Genomic DNA, 17,970 nt, shown 5'->3' on the forward strand with positions numbered 1-17,970 from the left:
GGAAAATTCCCAGCAACTGGTTCAACTGCATATCACACTATCAGCAAATGTATGCAGAACTATGCCCCCCGTTGATAGCAGGGAAATAAAGTTTAAATTATTATGATAATTAAAAGATAAAGATAAGAAGAGCACACAACTAATTTTTGCGACCGTTGTCGTCGTCGTCTTTATCGTAATCGCGTTGCTCACTCGATACGATATCCAACCCATGAGCAACTTGTGAATGTGCATTGCCTCCCTAACCCTTTTCCCCACCACGCACTGGATTGTCCTTGAAATTTCTCCAAACTATCTCGGCAGTCTTCTCACGTACACGATGTTTTCCTGTCTCGGGGCTGGATCCATTCCGCTGTCCGTCGAGCGTCGTCATCATGGGCGTAGCCATGATTTCCAGAAGAGGATGGCTTGACATACGATATAAATAAAATGCGAGACATAGGCAAAAATTGTAAGAAATACCAATTATATTGAAATGGAGCCAAAATTAAACTACGAACAGTTGATTTTTTTTTTGTAATTTTATATTAGAAGCATACACAAAACTTTATCTTTCATAAGAACCATGATTTGGTTGGAGTTCTCATAATTAAATATCGATGTAAATAATCTAGTTTTCCAATATGCTTGTAGTCTCCATATCCATACACAAATGTTCGTTTGGAATGGAGGATTTCCGTTCCAATGACGGGCCGGAAGAAGTCTTCTTTTCCGATCTGCGAATTTGCCTCGCCGATGACTATCTTGACATTTTGTTTTGGGCACCCTCCGTAGTCTATATCTAGGCTCTCATTTGAACATATTTTTCATTGTATCGGACTTATCGTTCGTTGGCGCATATATACTGATTGAGCTGTAGTTGAATAACATGCCCTTCATTCTGAACACACAGATTCGATCGCTTACCGATTACCGAATAACTTGCTTCATCTGCGTCCCAATCAAGCCAACTCCACGTTCTGCTCTGTCGTCACCGCTGTAGTGACCAACCGCTCGAAATTCACGTTCTCCTGTTTTGGGTCAGCGTATTTTCTGGATAGCTGTCACACTCACACCGCGATTCCGAAGTTCACGAGCCAGGAACCCCCCTGCGACCATCTGGCTACGCCCATGGCCGTCATCCGTGTTGTAGTAGGTGCTGTTTGTTCGTTTGTCTGCCTGTTTGGTGTGCAATACCCGGTCGTACTCAACAGAATATTCCACAAACGTACAAATGCACATGCCGCTAGATATGTACGTAGGCATGTATACCCAGGGATGCGGTTTCTCAGTTTTCCATAAAAGCGATAGAGTCGTGGCGATAGAATTTAATTAAGTTTTCCGCCAGTCTCCGTTAACAGCCCAGCAGTTGGAACAGGATCCGACAGATCTCCTTCGCGGTAGTGTGATTCCGACTCATTTCCACCGCCGCCGTTTGGCCTGTTTGCGTTTAAGGGGAACGCGTTTTCTGCGGTGAAGAATTTCAATAAAAAAGTTTTCGATACCCATTCGCCGAAGCTTGAACAACGAAAACCAAGTGGTTGACATAAGCTTGGAAATGTCGGTTAAATTGCTCGCTCTGGTGGTGACAGTCCTGGGAGTGGCCGCTTTTGCAGCGACGACCGTCAAGGTGAGTAATGCAGGAGTGATATCATTCCGCGGTTTGAAGGGTTTGCTGATTGTTTTGGCCGAGGTCAGTAGCGGGATTTGGGGCAAGTGTGCCACCTTTAGCAAATTGTTCTCTAACTTTGTCTAAAGCTTAATAAAACCACCAATTTAGCCTCACGATGTTAGTATCGCATCTTTTCATAAGCACTATGCCATTTAAAATGAAAATAATTTCAAAAAGTATTAGTTTTGGAGCTTCTCAAAAATCATCCAAAATTACCTAATTTTCAACACTATGGGGCAAGTGTGCCACCCATATGGGGCAAGACGGCCACCGAATGAACATCACATGTAATTCTACTTGTAATAAAAATGTCTTTATTTCATATTGATATTACTTACTAAGCAGAGACTTATTGATAATTTAAAAAATATTTTTAAGTTTACCGTCATAAGGGGATGCTTTATAACAAGGGTCATTACATGCGGAACTCTCTACTAGTCACGTTGGGAGTTCGAATAACTCAAATGGTTATTTTTGTCTTCATTCAATACGATATATGAATTTACCTTTTATTACGGAGGATTTGTATAATATTACACTAGATCAGCAATAAAAATCGGTAAAATATTGATAAAAATAAGTGAAAAAGTTCTTAAAACGCCTAAAACCATGTTATTATCGAATATTTGGAGAAAAAATCACTTTGGGCGCAAAAATGCTCGCTATTCCCGTTCTACACTTCAGAAACTACTACTGGTGCCTCATTTTGGTTCATTATCATGATTATGTGGATGATGTTTACATTTTTATGAATTTCACTCCAACCATTTTTGTTTACCAAATAGGTGGCACACTTGCCCCAAAAAGTATAGATTTCAACCAAAATGGATTTCGTATGTGAAACTAAATATTTTTTTCGTCCAAATGCTACAATAACTTACACTTTTGTATAGCTTCACGATGTACAATACGTTTGAAAAATCTGTTATTAATTTACCTCTCACCATGCTATTTAGAAACAACGAAATCTTATAAAAATTCACTGATAAAAATTCTGATTGTTCTTACAAAAGTCGATGTAAATACATGAAAAGTAGAGCAATTTTCGTCAAATTTTGATCATCGTTTTATGAACTATTAGGGAACATATAGTTTAGCTCAAAGAAAAAATATATTTTGTAGTTTTTATAAAAATAAGGGGTGGCACACTCGCCCCTATGGCACACTTGCCCCTATGGCACACTTGCCCCAAATTCCGCTATTGTCTGTTTCATTCACAACAAAACGCGCCGCCAACTTTCGAACAGACTGAAGAAAAATCATCGCCAGCAAACCAACCAAAGGAGGTGCTTTGCTTTTGTGTTGGCAAGACTGGGGAAACGTCAAATGCCAGAAAATAAATCAAAGGAGGTGATTTGCCAATGTGTTGGTAAGACTGGTGTTACGTCAAATTCATAGCGGTTGCTTGGCTGGCGACGATTTTGGCGACGGTTTCACCGGCGACGATTATTGACTTCGCAGCACCAATCTGGAGTTCGCCGGTTGGACTTCCGAAGCGAAGTTTTGAACGAACTTACTGTCATTGCTCTGCCGGCTCGGCTTTTGTCTCAACTGTTTTAGAAAACTGTCCAACATCACGTCGACGGAAGAAGTTTCACCACAACGGAGGATTTGTCAGTTCGAGCGCGCCAAAATCCTTCCGATTGAAAATGTGTTGGCGGTGCTTAAGGTGCAACTGTTCGCTATCCATAAATAATGATCAATTTTGTAGTTTTGGGCATGTGATATCGGTTCTACCGGACATAGATGAACTGAAAGTGTATCAACATGCCTGTTGTTAGCAAGCATATGATCCGGATAGATCACCGAATGATCGATATGATATAAAACAGAAATATTTTCTTTTCAACGATAGTTTGAACATAGATTGTTCATCGATGCCACGATGAGTCTATCGTGTGTTACCTTAAGTTCGTTGATAAAGAAGAGGAAATTGAGCGAAGTTCTTTTTCTGAATTTTATCGGGATGCACAATACAAATCGTCGCGTCCGATAGGGTGCAAAATTTACAATACTTTCCAAACAGTGCGCCGCGAGATATGATTTCTAAATAGTGAATTCATTGCCTTTTTAAGCCTGATTCGCTGCTGACAAGTAATTTCTTGGCCTATCTTGATGCATGGGAAATTCCTGCAAGAAATCGATCAAGGAAGCCCTTTTTTTCTGATCGCAGTACGCAGTTGAAAAGAACTATCAGTTCAAACGGGAGCCGCTGTAGAAAATTTCTGCAAGGAATCGGTGAGAAAATTCTTTAGCGATTCCTGTTCAGCAGCAAATCAGGCTTTAAAATATACTATAGCACGTCTAGTTTTTGAGATATTGGCCGTTGAAAATACAGTCAACTCTTCCTTAAGTAAAAGATAGTTTTCATGGCTACCTCGATGGTCCCTTGGATCGCATTTGCACTAGTTTTGTGTTCTATAAAACCTGATTCGCTGCTGACAAGTAATTACTTGGCCTATCTTGATGCATAGGAAACTCCTGCAAGGAAACGATCAAGAAAGCACATTTTTCTGATCGCAGTTGAAAAGAATTGTCAGTTCAAATGGGAGTCATGGAGTGTTGACTTACATTATCTAACGATTTTAATCAACTCGCATGCAAGTTTACCAGCTTGTATGGTGATATATTTGCTTAATTTACTACAGAATTCATGTTTTAAAGAATATTTATCAACAAAATTCATGCAATATTTTTGATACATAAGAAAAAGATTTTATTTTGCAATATAAATGAAATGAAGAAATCTGTACGAAGACTGCACTGCCCATAACTGCAAAACAGTCACATTCGACATTTTTGACAAAATGGAGTTAATACCATGTAGAGTAATCAAATGAAAAATACTTTCGATCAACTTACTGAAATCTGTGAGATTGTTCTAGAAAATTCGAAAAAATACCAAGTTGTTTTGTCACATTGGTAATTATAACCGCATAACAGTCACATTAAGATTATAAATGTGCCTCCTAATGTGAAAGCAATGAAATTTCTATCAGAATTATTTTCTGACAATTCACCTAGTATGCGATATGAGTTGTACAAAATATCAGCCTCAAATAAGCATTTTTGAGTTTTTGGTAATTTTTAGAAATCTTAGATTCCTCCCATACTGCTATAAAATGCACACTTGGTATTCCATTTACTCAATGCCTACTTTTGTCGAATGCTACAAATATGCAGTTATGGGCAGTGCAGGTATGTAAAAAAACGATTTAATCATAATTTAATCGTGCAATATAATCCGATCTATGGCTGGGCAAGTGATTCATATGGCGCAAATTTCATTTTAGCTGAACATAAGAATAAATTTAACTATTGATTTTCCTGTATCCACTTACCCCACCGTACCTTACACCTAATGTCCCTTATGCCAAATGGCGTTATGTCAAATGATCCAGACCCGGTGAGCAGTACCATAATTAGAAAAATACTAAGGTCGCCATGATCTGGAAACGTTTGGGAAACTCTGGCCAAGGTATATCTGGCGACAATTTTGCTTTCGAAATCATCGAAATCATTTTGCGGAAGATTCCCGATAGTTCTGAAAACGACGCCAATCTAGCTTCCATTTTCCTTTCAGGCTCAGCAGCCAGCCGAAAGCGATCCGGCATCAGCGGGACCAAGTTTCGAACAGCTGGTGGAACAACGAGTGGCTTCTACATTGCAGGTGGTCAACGTACTCGTTGCCAAATCGAGTGCTCCTCAAGCGGTGAAGGATGCCGTCGTGGCAAACGCTCAACAGGAGATAGGGGCCTGTGCGGCTCAAGCCTTGGTTGACAGGCTTCCTGGACCGTTTTTCGCTTGCAGTGGCCACGTGATTAGTAACGCCAGTAATACGCTGAATGCTGCTACCTCATCTGGTGCTGCATCGGTGAACTGAGTATTTTCTTGTAAGCTCGGTAATTGAAACATGTGATATATATACAATGAATTTTTGGTCATTAACTTCCAATGTATCCGAAAATATCCAAACATATATTTCCCTGTTTGCTTTTTAATTTCCTTATTATTTTTTTGTTCTTTATTAGTATCATTTCAAACATTGCATCCATATCTTATATCTAGGTGTTCTGTGTTTAGGCAACATCATCATCCTAATTTGGTAAAACTAAACTAAGCATTTATTAACATTTTGTTAACAACATATTATATTTCATTTGCCATAGCAGTTCAGATTTTTTTACAGGTGAGTTGATTTCACCTGCTTATAAGAAAGAAAAAACGCTTTCAATTTACTTAACCTAACTTAACCTTTAAAAAACGCATTAATCGTGGGAATAGAAGATTGCAACGATTTTTGTCTAAAACTACAAAATTCAACATTGGATATTCTATGTAACTCATCAGTACTATTATAATACCAGGGAGGAATCTTCGGAATCATTTTCAAAATTGTATTATGAATCCTCTGCAAAGCTTTCTTCCTGGTATGCGGAATCCAGCATCTGCAAATATGACAAACCAAAAGTAATTCAAAAATGGTCACAAGGAAAAACATTTTCCGATGACCGTGGATCCGTGGAAAAACGGAGATGGATAATATAAGCAATATTCAAATGTCAAAGTCACATGATATTCAAGACATTCAACAGCACTGCTAGGAATTCCCTGGAGAATCTCTGAGAGATTTTTTTTTTCTAAAATTGGTACAGGATTTTAGAACCCTATTGTTTCAATTCTTGCAGGAATTTTTGGAGGAATCCCAAAAAAATTCAAAGAAAATCTGAGGAGGAAATTTTGTAGCACTAGAAAAAATGACTCGAATAATTATTAAGAAACCTCTGACAAAAAAAAAACCTTTCTGAAAAAAAAGGAAATAACTGAAAAAATTCGAAAATTTTTGAAGCAAAATGTGGAATAATCTCTGGAGTAATCCCTGGAATATTTCCAAAACAAATTTCTAGAAGGAATCATGGAGGCATCTCTGGAGGGGTTTCATGAAGACTCCTTGAAAGTTTCACTGGAGGAATTTCATGAGCATTTCTAGAGAACTCGCTGAAGGAATACTTGAGAGAATCTGTTTACAAAGGAATTCCTTGAGGAATCTTTATAAAAATTCTGGAAAAATCTAGAAAATTCCTGAAGAATCCCTGAAGAAATACCTGGAACAAATCATTGTAGAATACATGAAGGAATCTCTGAAAGCATTTTTGAAATAATTAAAAAAAAATGTTTTGGAGGAATCTTTGAAAGCATAAATGGTCGGGGTTTTGCTAAACCGCACCAAGTGCCAAAAACGTTATTTCGAGATATTTTACTTTGAAGTCTTATCTTGTACTTGTTGATCGCGAACGTTTAATTTTAAATTTGGTGTTCGATAATTAACCCAAATTTAATATACAAGTAAATCATAATCGATGTAATTGAATTTTGTTTCAAAAATATGAAGCACTCAGTTCGCCCTGGCTGAAAAAAAAATCGAAAAATATGGTTCTTGATTCGGTATACACTGAAATGAATTTTATTGTAGAAAATACTGAATCCATGGTAAAATTAAGAACTGCACCAACGATTTTCAACCGACTACATTAATCTGTTAACTCTACCAATACATAGTCAACATCACTACACATGAAAATTTCTTCTGTTGATTTAACCAGAGTTGTAGTATTTTTTACTAGACATATTCTAGATTTGAGAAGTTTAGCATCATACTTTTGACCACAGGGGATTTTTTTTATTACTGTACGGGTTTGGGCCGAAGGGTCTCAGATTTTCATGAAACTTTTTCCACAGGCAGGGCTCATGGATATATGAATAAAAAAAAATTGAGTTTAGGCCTCTATAACTGGCTTCGGCGCAAAATGGCGCAGACAACTCTTACAAACCATAACAAGTTATGAACAAAAATGATTTTAAACAAGTTTTTTTTTCATACAAATTTGTGTACTTTATGTTAAAATATTCGTAACTCTTTCACAAGATTTTTAACATTTTTCATGTCTTCTACAAAGTTGTTAAATATATTAAAACGCGTGTTTTTGCGGAACATCGCACCTCTCTATCTCTTAAGGAAAAATAATTATCAGTCGAGTTCGTTTTAATAAGGCTTATTTGTTTGATAGTATAAACTTATGCAAAGACGCTTATAGACAAAAGTTTTTATCAACTGCCGAAAGGGGAGATATGGTACTTTCATGATTTGTAAGAGTTGTCTGCGCCATTTTGCGCCGAAGTCAGTTATAGAGGCCTAATCTACCCCTTGAAAAAAGAGTAATTCATGAATAACTTTGTTATTTCAAAAGATAGGGTGATGATATGTTCAGCAAAAACACAGGTTTTTTCATGACAAACAACTTTGTAGAAAACGCAAAAAATGTTAAAAATCTTGGAAAAAAGTTATGATAAAAAATATGATTTTAAGGGGCCATTCACATACAACGGCATATATCTCAAAAAGTATAAGAGATAGAAAAATCGTGTCTTCGACAAAGTTGTTTCAAATTGTCAATTCTACAACTTTGCCGAAAAAACACCATATGTCTATCTAAATGTTTTGAAAAAATAGTTTTTCTATCTCACTGCTAGGTGGATTGATCACAAAACTTTTTTAGTCAAAAGTTGCGCTTTAATAAACCAAGAAACTTCTCCGAACAAACTATATCGCTAAAATCAACGGTTTGGGCGCTATTCAAAGAGCGCATGAAATCGAGAAAATAAAACACAGTGCATGGGCCTGACCATCGTGAAAATGTTTGAGTTGAAACAACTCAAAATTGAGTTGAATCGCATATCCGTGCATGATGCACGCTCAAATCGCTAAACACACTCATTAAAGATAGACAATAATATTAAATATTAAATAAATTATAATAAATTATTCATTTAAAATTATATTAATATTATTTTAATAAATTTAATGAGGCATATCTTTCACCATTTTATTGTATAGGTTTATATCAAGCGAGTGCTAGAATAAGGGAGTAAGTGACATGATCGATTTCTCTTCGTCGATCTTCTCTTCAGTGCACTGAGAAAAATCTACACGCCAAGGTCGTGTGTTTTACTTATAGATTTGCGCAATGAGGAAAACCACATGACTTGAGTGTGGTAGCCATATGGATTTCGTCATTGACCTCACGGTATAATAACATGTGTATCAACATTAGGTTGTCATGTGAAACAAACATGAATGTCTAAATATTAAATCATGAAAACCAACTGATTTGCTTATTGAATTCGAAATGTAGTGGCTTTAGATAGTCATGTGTGATAGAACATGAATGTCATGAGACTGAAAGAAGAAATTTGATAGAAGAAATCTTGCTCCCCAAAATATGGATTCGAGGCTCCTCTGCTTGTTGCAAGCTCATTTGAATGTTTTTTTTTTTTTTTTTTCAAATAAGTGAGTCAGCAACAAGCGGAGCGCCGCAAATCCATAACTTGGGAAGCCCGGGATTAGCATATTTCATTTTATTCGAAGCTGAAAGCTAGGAAAATCTGTTAGTGGAATCCGATTTTTCTCTAACATCATACATTATATCCAACGCTGGAAGCAATGCATTTTATTTATAGAAAATTAGAATGAACTCCTCATATTCACTAATAGAAAGGAAAACGAATCCGCAAATTTTCCTCTAACACTTTCAGCTTCAGAATTTGCTTCTTCTTTTTGGAACATGATGATGACTGTCGTTCGACACGAGGTGCGACCGCAATTTAGTTCGCTATGGGTTGATCACTAATAATTTAGAGATTTGGAACACGGAAATCGACAGCAAGCTCATCGATTTCAAATCGATCAACTTGAACATGATGATCATGACACAAGATAACCATAAGTTAAACACACTGAATCCAAGTTGGCTAATGATCTATGCACCCATAGGTTGACGCATACGAATTTGAAATGGGAAGCTTTAAGAACTTATGTGGAAAACTATGGAATTCATTTTGTCGGTTAATGAATCAATCCATGAAGCAAAACTAAAGAATTGAATGTGTAATACACACGAAGTTTGTAAGAAAATCACAACAAATCGACATAGACGTTCATGAATTGATCCATAATTTTAAACACACGGACCAAGCGTGTGGATTTTTTTCAGTGTGAATACAGGTGACAAAATGCAAGATTGGTAGGGTAAAAGCACCGGTTTTGGCCAGCCTAAGAGAAAATGTCACTAAAAAATAAATGGGAAACCTTATTTATACTACAAATTTGCCAAATGCAAACTTTCAATCCATATTACATGTGTAAAATATCAAAACTGAGCTAAAACCATTTTTTCGCTTTGAAAATCCTGTTGGTCAATATAGGTCAACGGAACCAGTTTCGGCCAGAGATTTAAATTCCTAAATTGGCCAATTGCATTGATTTATCATGAGAGAGGCAACATTAGGAGTGCCCTGGCTAAATTAGGTGTATGGGAGTTAAAATTATAAGGAAAATGAATTGTTTTTCTTATGTTTTGATTCAATTTGGACGAATAAATGAATGTAGTAGATATGGTCAGGTCTCGGGTTTTCAAACCGACGGGTTCGGGTCGGGTTCGGGTTTGAAAATTTTTATTTTTTCGGGTTCGGGTTCGGGTCGGGTTTGAAGGCTTAAAAATTATCGGGTATGGGTCGGGATCGAGCTTGAAAAAAGTCGGGTTTAGTCGGGTTTGGGTCGGGTTTGGGTCGGGTTTGGTGAGAATTGTTCACAAAGTAACAACCTGAAAGCTTCCCTATGCTTCAGAAACGATGAATTTATCATCTTTTCGAGCTCGGGTTCTATTCGGGTTTTTCTTAGAAAACTTTTTCGGGTTTCGGATCGGGTTCGGGTTTGCTTTTCAATTTTTGTCTCGGGTTCGGGTCGGGTCCGGGTTTGAAGAAATAAAATAAGTCGGGTACGGGTCGGGTTTGGGTTCGAAAAATGTGAAACCCGACCATCTCTAGAATGTAGCTCTGTCATATGTATGTGATCTACTGAACACAAAACGTTTCAAGCTGATTGGGTATGTAAAACGGTGTATAATCCACTATGGCTAAAACTGGCGTATGGCCAAAACCGGTGCGTCTACCCTAACAGTTTTTCACATTATGACGCATGGCAGGGATGCAAATGCCAACACACTTGCATCTTGTCACCTTTATTCACAGAGAGGGACAAAGAGATAATAAATTGATCATGTTACTTACGCCCTTATTCTAGCACACACTATGATAGATTTTTGCCCATTGCATGGTGACGCCATCAGAAAATCGCTCTCTATCCCTCCTTCGGGAAATCTGAAAACAACGGTGCCAGTACCTGTCAAAGTTGACATGTACTGGCACCATTGTTTTCAAGTTTTGTTGAAAAGCGAAGAGAGAATTTTGCCGTGACATGCCTAATACACTCAAGAGATATAGTACACTAATTGTCACGCTAAATTTCAACATTTTCTACACTTCTTCCCCTATTTTTGTCACGTTGTGTGTATGACATCTCCGAAAATTTTGTAAGACTCCCCCTTTTTCTCCCTTGAAGCGTGACAAAGTTTTCGAAAGCAATCCCGAAAGGGACCGTCCATAAATGACGTAGCATTTTTTCACTCATTTTTTACACCCCCCTCCCCCTCCCCCCTCGTAGCATTTCTTCACAAATGCTGATACCCCCTGTGGTAGCGCCTCCATTAACACTCGTTTCTCGCGTACTTTATGGTGGCTCGACCGACATCCTTCCGAATGCCTAGTGATGCATTCGAGCAGTCGATCTAACACGTTGAACGAGGATAGTTCGTTTAGCATCGCAGCGCGCGTGTCATTTCGATTCAGAGTCCCAAGGTCGTTACCACACCCCCCCTTGAAAAATACGTAGCATATCAGGCAACCCCCCCCCCCCTACAATTTAATTATTTCTTTTCCTTAGGGACGATTCAAATATGACGTCCATCGTTTTCCGGGATTTCTAGACCCCCCCTCCCCCCTCTGTCACGCTTTTTGTAATACCTTGTACACGTACTGTCACACTTTCGTAGACCCCCCCCCTCCCCCAAATGGTGGACGTCATATTTGAATGACCCCTTAGCAATTTTGTTAAAACAAAAAAAATGGAATCAGAAATTTAATACAGATTTTGATATTAATTACTGACTGAAACGTAAAGATAATCTAACAAATAAATGTTTGATTTGCAGCTGCGCTCAAAAGTAATTTGGAAAACAGTTTTAAATGAACTTTTTCCTGTTTAAGTTGTTGGCTAAATTGTATTACTTTTGCAGTTGTTACCACGAACAATTAGTTTACAGCTGAAAATATAGATAAAAGGAAAAATCTTTGATTGCATTGATGAAGCTAACAGTAACGTGTTAGCTTATTAGAGTTTTGTTTTTTAATTATTCGCTGTTAAGAAACAGATTTCAATGAAAATGATCAAGATAAGATATATTTAATTTGAAATGGATATTCGTCATTATTTCCCAAATTCAAATCCATTTAGCAATTAGGTGCCAGATGTAGAAAAGATTACACTTGTAATATTTGGAATGTTCAGAAAATCTTACACACTTAAACAGACTGTGAGTGTTCGGTAAATAAATTTACTGAATCTGGTCGGTAATTCGTCAAATTACCGATATTTTGGTAAACGACCACTTTTTGACAGATTACCATAATCGAAATTACTGAATTTCGGTGAACCATGGCCAATCTGTCAAATATTTTACCGAAGGATCTGTAAATCTTCAGAATTACCAAAAACTGTAAATATTGTACTGAAATTTCGGTAATCGTGCTCATAGATCACCGACTTCGGTAGATGGCTTGTTGACAGCGTTGAATCGTTTTTTTCCTGTTTTGTCCTGTTAAATTGAAAAGTAGTCCAAATGTTATAACGATGAAGGTAAGTCAACTAGTCTATATGCATGTATAACGTTTTAACCATCAACATTATTCGCAGTCCAGATCGAGGCCAGATATCAGCGACGGTAGTTCTTGTATACATCTGAAGCCAATGTATCGGATCGTGCTTCCACCGGTATCGCTTCAAGTGAAAATCATCGGGATCATCGGGTGCTCCTCTCCCCTCATTTAAATGGAATCTACCTTCACTTTTTTTTGTATTCGACGGAGCAGGATGCACGCAATTGTATGATTTGTTTGATAAAATAAAGATGATATATTGTGCATAGTTTGGTTCTTTTTCTTAGTGAGAATGTGAGATTCCGAGAGAAAACGTGAGCACCGAGACTACCATTCTTCGGTAAATGATCACCGAACATTCGGTTGTTTTTGACAGCTGAGCTGCAATTTTCGAATTACCGACCGTTCAGTAATTTATTCGTTTACCGAATGAATTACCGACCGTTCAGCTGTTGAGATTTCGGTAAACGAATTACCGACTTCGGTGATTTGAGCTGAGTGTGTAGCGATTATTATACAAGTTATTCAACTTTATTCATATTTCAGCCTTACTTCATTATCATTTCCTATACTGAAATAATCTTACACAACCTATAACGAAACAATTAAATACTAAAAATAATCATTCTTCAAATTACCAAGTTATTAAGAAAATTGAATGATATAACAATTTCGCTAACACTCGAATCTGTTGTCCAGGCTTTTCCATCAACTTTTATTCAGGCTATTCCATCAAAAGTATTGATATATCAAAACAAAGCGATGAGTTGATTGGGTTGAGATCTTCTGCAACATTGAGAACATATTTCACGGAACGAATATCTTGTTTTAATGTAATATTTACCAAAGCGAACATATGTTTTTTAAGAAATAATCTCTAACACAAAATATGAATAAAACTAAAACAATGTTTTCAAAGTCGATTGATTTTTAATTAATTTATTTACATTTAAATTTATATATTTATAAATTAATGTGTTAATACATGAAGATAATGCTCACATAATTATTTAAAGCATTAAAAAAATCTGTTTGATTGCTCTACAGAAAATCTAAAATTTCTTAGATTTTTTTCAGTCTTGTCATATGAATGTTTTAAAGCTTTACCCAACTTTATAAGTCAAACAAAGAAAAAGAAGGTTGATAAAAAAAAAATTGTATGTCATTTTTTTTCAGCGCCTCTCATTTTACCGACGTGATTCAAAATGCTACGTCCACTAGCTAGGACCCCTCCCTCCCCCTCGTCGCACATCGTCACAAATTCAGGAAGCCCCCCCCCCCTAAAAAGCTACGTAATTTATGGACGACCCCAAAGCAAATAATCTATCGCTACCCACACGAAAAAAACTTGTCCAAGCTGTCATCGTACCGCTGTATACGTACTGCGACGTGGTATACTATCCAGCATTAACGGAAGCGCTAAAGGAGCAATTACACCGAAGCTTCAAATCAGCCGTACGATTCGTCTACAATCTTCGCCGACGTGACACCACAGCTGACATCCGTCATACGATTCTAGGCAGAAATCTCCTAGACAATTATAGACTGCGCGTCTGCTGCTTCCTACGGCGCGGATACCTTCGAGAGCTACCCCAATACTTACTACAGCACCTCCAACCAGGAATAAACAACCGAGCACGCTCCTTCGTCTTGCCACACCATACGACGGCCAGTAGGAAAAGTGTGCTTATCAGCGGAGCTTCAACATGGAATCATTTGCCTTTAGCCCTTAGGCAACAATCGACGCTTGCAGCGTTTAAGAGAGACTTCACGTAGATTTATGGAACTAGAAATCTTACTTGTAATTGTACTGATTCCCTTTTAAATTCTCTAGACAACACCAAATTTTTCCGATTACTTTAAATTTCCTTTAAACCTTTCCTTGACCTGATCAAAAGTTTTTAACTAACAGGCTTACGTTGAATGAATGAATAAATTAAATTAAATTAAATCTAACTGTGTCGTGGAATTTGATAAACTAAATCAATAACTATGCGGGATTGATTTTTTGTGAGAATTTTTTTTTCTTTGTCGCTTTGCTTCAGCGTGCGCTTGAGTGCTCTCGACTGGTGAGTGCCAACGTGAGTGCTTTGTGTTATGACAGTCAGCTGCCACTAGAAAAACAACAAACTCACGAACAAAACAGATTTTTTTACGGGTTCTGGTGAACGTTTGCGAATTTGTTCCTTGTTATAATTAATTTACGGTAAGTTTTCGTGAATCTTTGCGATTATTGTGCTCGTTTTGCGAAGGACAGTAAGTTCGCGCTTCGAATCACGATGGGCAACCAGCTGGTTGGTGTGGCCCCGTCGCAGATTTTTCCCGTCGAACACTACCTTACGGGATCGTTCGAATCCGATTTGCAATATGAATCAGGGTAAGTCGCTATAATATGCCTAGTAAGTTTAATCCGGATCTATCAGGACTATCGTTGATTATTGTCCACAGAATGGGAAGCACCAGATTCCTGAAAGTTGCCCGAGCCAAAAGTGACGAAGGGCTGGTAGTGGTGAAAGTGTTCGTCAAGCATGACCCTTCATTGCCTCTGGAGCAACACGTCGATAAGATAGAGTACATCAAAAAGAACCTAGCCAATGCTGTGAATTGTCTACCGTTTCAACGAGTTTTGGTAAGTAATTTGGTTGCTACTTTTGACCTTACTTCTTCTTCATGGCATTACGTCCTGGGATAGAGCCTGCTTCTTAACTTAGTGTGAAATTTTCAGCAGATTACACATCGTATGGCGAGACTCGCCATACGATTTTTAACACTGCTGAAAATTTCCAAAGGTTAAGTTTGTTAAATCATTTGATTTGATTGAATTTTATTTACAGACTACTGAACGAGCTTGTTTGATCATCCGAGAGTACGTGAAGCACAGTTTATACGACCGAGTTTCCACTCGCCCATTTTTAACACTGATTGAGAAGAAATGGATCACGTTTCAAATACTGTGCGCAATGCATCAATGTCACAAGCAGAAGACCTGCCACGGGGACATCAAACTGGAGAACATAATGATCACCTCGTGGAACTGGATTCTGCTGTCGGATTTCGCTTCCTTTAAGCCAACCTACTTGCCGGAGGACAACCCAGCGGATTACAGCTTCTTCTTCGATACCAGTCGAAGGCGAACGTGTTACATTGCTCCGGAGCGGTTTGTCAAGTCGGCTAGTGGAGAATCCAAGCCTGACGGTCCTCTAGTTGGTGATGGACCCTGCTATACAGGCTATCTGCAACCCGAAATGGACATATTCTCGGCTGGATGTGCCCTATTGGAATTGTGGACCGAGGGAACGGCTCCTTTTGAGTTCTCCCAATTGCTCGCGTATCGCCGCGGAGAAGTTGAAATGGTCAATAAGCACCTGGAATGCATCGAAAATGATCGACTCAAAAGTTTGCTCCAGTCGATGTTGAGTTTGAACCCAAAGGATCGCAAAACGGCCGAGATCTATCTGGATCAGGAAAGAGGAAAACTCTTCCCGGAGTATTTCTATTCGTTTCTGCAGTCGTACTTGCAAATGTTCTCAACGATTCCAATTGTTCCAGCAGATGAGAAGATAACGCGGCTTAATTTGGATATAGAACAGATCATCAAGATCGTTACGGGACGGGATGATCACGACGGTGTGGATGATGTCGATTTTGCTGCGGAGGATCCGGATAGCTCCAAGACTCAATCGGATAACGATGGGTTGATCTTGATAACGGCGGTAGTTACTTCCTGCATTCGAGGTTTGTATTAATTTAACATTCGACACTTTTTTAGTATCTTAAGTCGTTATTTCCAACTATTTTGATACAAAATTCCAAAAGAAATTTTTGAATTGGCTATTTTTTCTTGAAGCTCCAATGTTATTAGATCAATGTACCTATTAAAGTATTTTATTATTTTTATGAACGAGATTTTTAACCGTAGTAACATAAGTGGTTATCTCGGGGATGGGATTCGATACCAGATTCTCGGTAAGAAACGTGTGTTCTTACACACCTCTTCATGTAAAAAAGTTACCGTTTTATCTCATATTCCGAACACTCGGTTTTCGTATGACGATTTGGTTGAAATGTTCCAATAAAATATGCCATCAAATTTCATTCATAATCATCAAAATTTGATGCTTATATTTAATATATTTTATACTTTGAGGGATGTAATGATTCTCTAGTTTGAGGTCAGTAATACTAGCTCAGATAACTTGAATTGCGAAATTATTCATTTGAATGTGATTTATGTGTGATTCGAAATTTGAATCAAGGTGTTTGGAATATGATACATAATAAACACAATGATCGGCATTTGAATCAAAATGTTGTTCCAAACTTTTACGTAAAATCAATACTAAAAACTTAAATTTATCATTTTTATCGGCATGTCCAGCAGCTAACAGTTAATTTTTACGAAGAGTCAGTGTATCGCTTTGCCTTTAGGCGGCATCCATTTATTACCTACCTTGATACCTTGATGGCTACAGCGTAGCATCACGCCATTGTCGGGCGTATTGTAGAGCTCCATCTTCGTCGGTCTTGGGCGAAACTTCTCCAGTTGCCCCGAACGTTTAGGGTCGCCAGGTCCTCTTCCACTGCGTACAGCCAGCGTATTCGTGGTCTTCCCCGAAGCCGCCGGCCTCTACCTGGTTCCCTGCTGAATATTATTTTCGCAATTCTTTCTTCCGACATTCGCACTAAGTGACCAGCCCACTGAAGTCTGCCGTATTTTACACGATTGATAATATTCGCATCTTTGTACACTTGATACAACTCGTGATTCATGCGTCTGCGCCACACACCATTTTCGAGTTTCCCACCGAGTATTGTCCGCAGCACTTTACGCTCGAAAACACCGAGAGCTTTCCGGTCTGACTCTTTCAACGTCCACGCTTCGTGCCCGTAGAGAGCCACCGGAAGAATCAATGTTTTATACAGGGCGAATTTAGTTTCGGTTTGCAAGCTGCGGGACCTAAGCTGGTTACGTAGTCCGTAAAAGGCCCTATTCGCAGCCGCAACACGTCTTTTCACTTCGCGGGAAACGTCGTTGTCACATGTCACAAGTGTTCCAAGGTAAACAAATTCTTCAACAACTTCAAACACATTCCCATCAAACACTACCTCAGCACTTACACCACCATGCCTGACTCTATCTCTACCTGCAACCATGTACTTCGTCTTGGTGGAATTGATGGTCAGGCCTATCCTCGCTGTCTCCCTCTTCAGAGGCACGAAGGCCTCTTCCACTGACCTGCGATCGATTCCAATCAGGTCTATATCGTCCACAAAGCCAAGGAGCATGTGCGACCTTGTGATAATAGTGCCATTTCTTTGCACGCCAGATCTCCTAATAGCACCCTCAAGTGCAATGTTGAACAGTAAATTCGAAAGTGCGTCTCCCTGCTTCAATCCGTCTAACGTCACGAACGAGGTTGACACCTCGTCTGCGATCCGAACACTTGATTTCGAACCATCCAGCGTAGCACGTATCAGCCTAATTAGTT

General features: G+C 38.4%; 2 protein-coding genes across 2 annotated transcripts in view; both read left to right on the forward strand.

Annotated features, from left to right (window-relative positions):
- Positions 1–1,280: 1,280 nt before the first annotated feature.
- Positions 1,281–5,585, forward strand: LOC5576459. The gene is made up of 2 exons (XM_021844577.1): positions 1,281–1,609; positions 5,235–5,585. Exons 1-2 carry the CDS (start codon positions 1,538–1,540, stop codon positions 5,532–5,534), a joined length of 372 nt encoding a protein of 123 aa, XP_021700269.1. The 5' UTR covers positions 1,281–1,537; the 3' UTR covers positions 5,535–5,585.
- A 9,014-nt stretch (positions 5,586–14,599) lies between these two features.
- Positions 14,600–17,970, forward strand: part of LOC5576461 (phosphoinositide 3-kinase regulatory subunit 4) — a 28,069-nt gene continuing 24,698 nt past the window's right edge. The window contains exons 1-3 of the mRNA XM_001662604.2: positions 14,600–14,858; positions 14,930–15,110; positions 15,316–16,216. Of these exons, the coding sequence (XP_001662654.2) occupies positions 14,761–14,858; positions 14,930–15,110; positions 15,316–16,216 (1,180 nt within the window). The 5' untranslated portion in view covers positions 14,600–14,760. The remainder of the gene's footprint in view (positions 14,859–14,929; positions 15,111–15,315; positions 16,217–17,970) is intronic.

This window comes from Aedes aegypti, chromosome 1, assembly GCF_002204515.2.
Source record: "Aedes aegypti strain LVP_AGWG chromosome 1, AaegL5.0 Primary Assembly, whole genome shotgun sequence".
Classification (NCBI taxonomy): domain Eukaryota; kingdom Metazoa; phylum Arthropoda; class Insecta; order Diptera; family Culicidae; genus Aedes; species Aedes aegypti.

Excerpts from the sequence above, each read along its gene's own strand:
- LOC5576459 (XM_021844577.1), top strand. The coding sequence starts at position 1,538 with ATGTCGGTTAAATTGCTCGCTCTGGTGGTGACAGTCCTGGGAGTGGCC. Across the intron at positions 1,610-5,234 it reads TTGCAGCGACGACCGTCAAG|GCTCAGCAGCCAGCCGAAAG; the intron begins GTGAGTAATGCA and ends TTTTCCTTTCAG.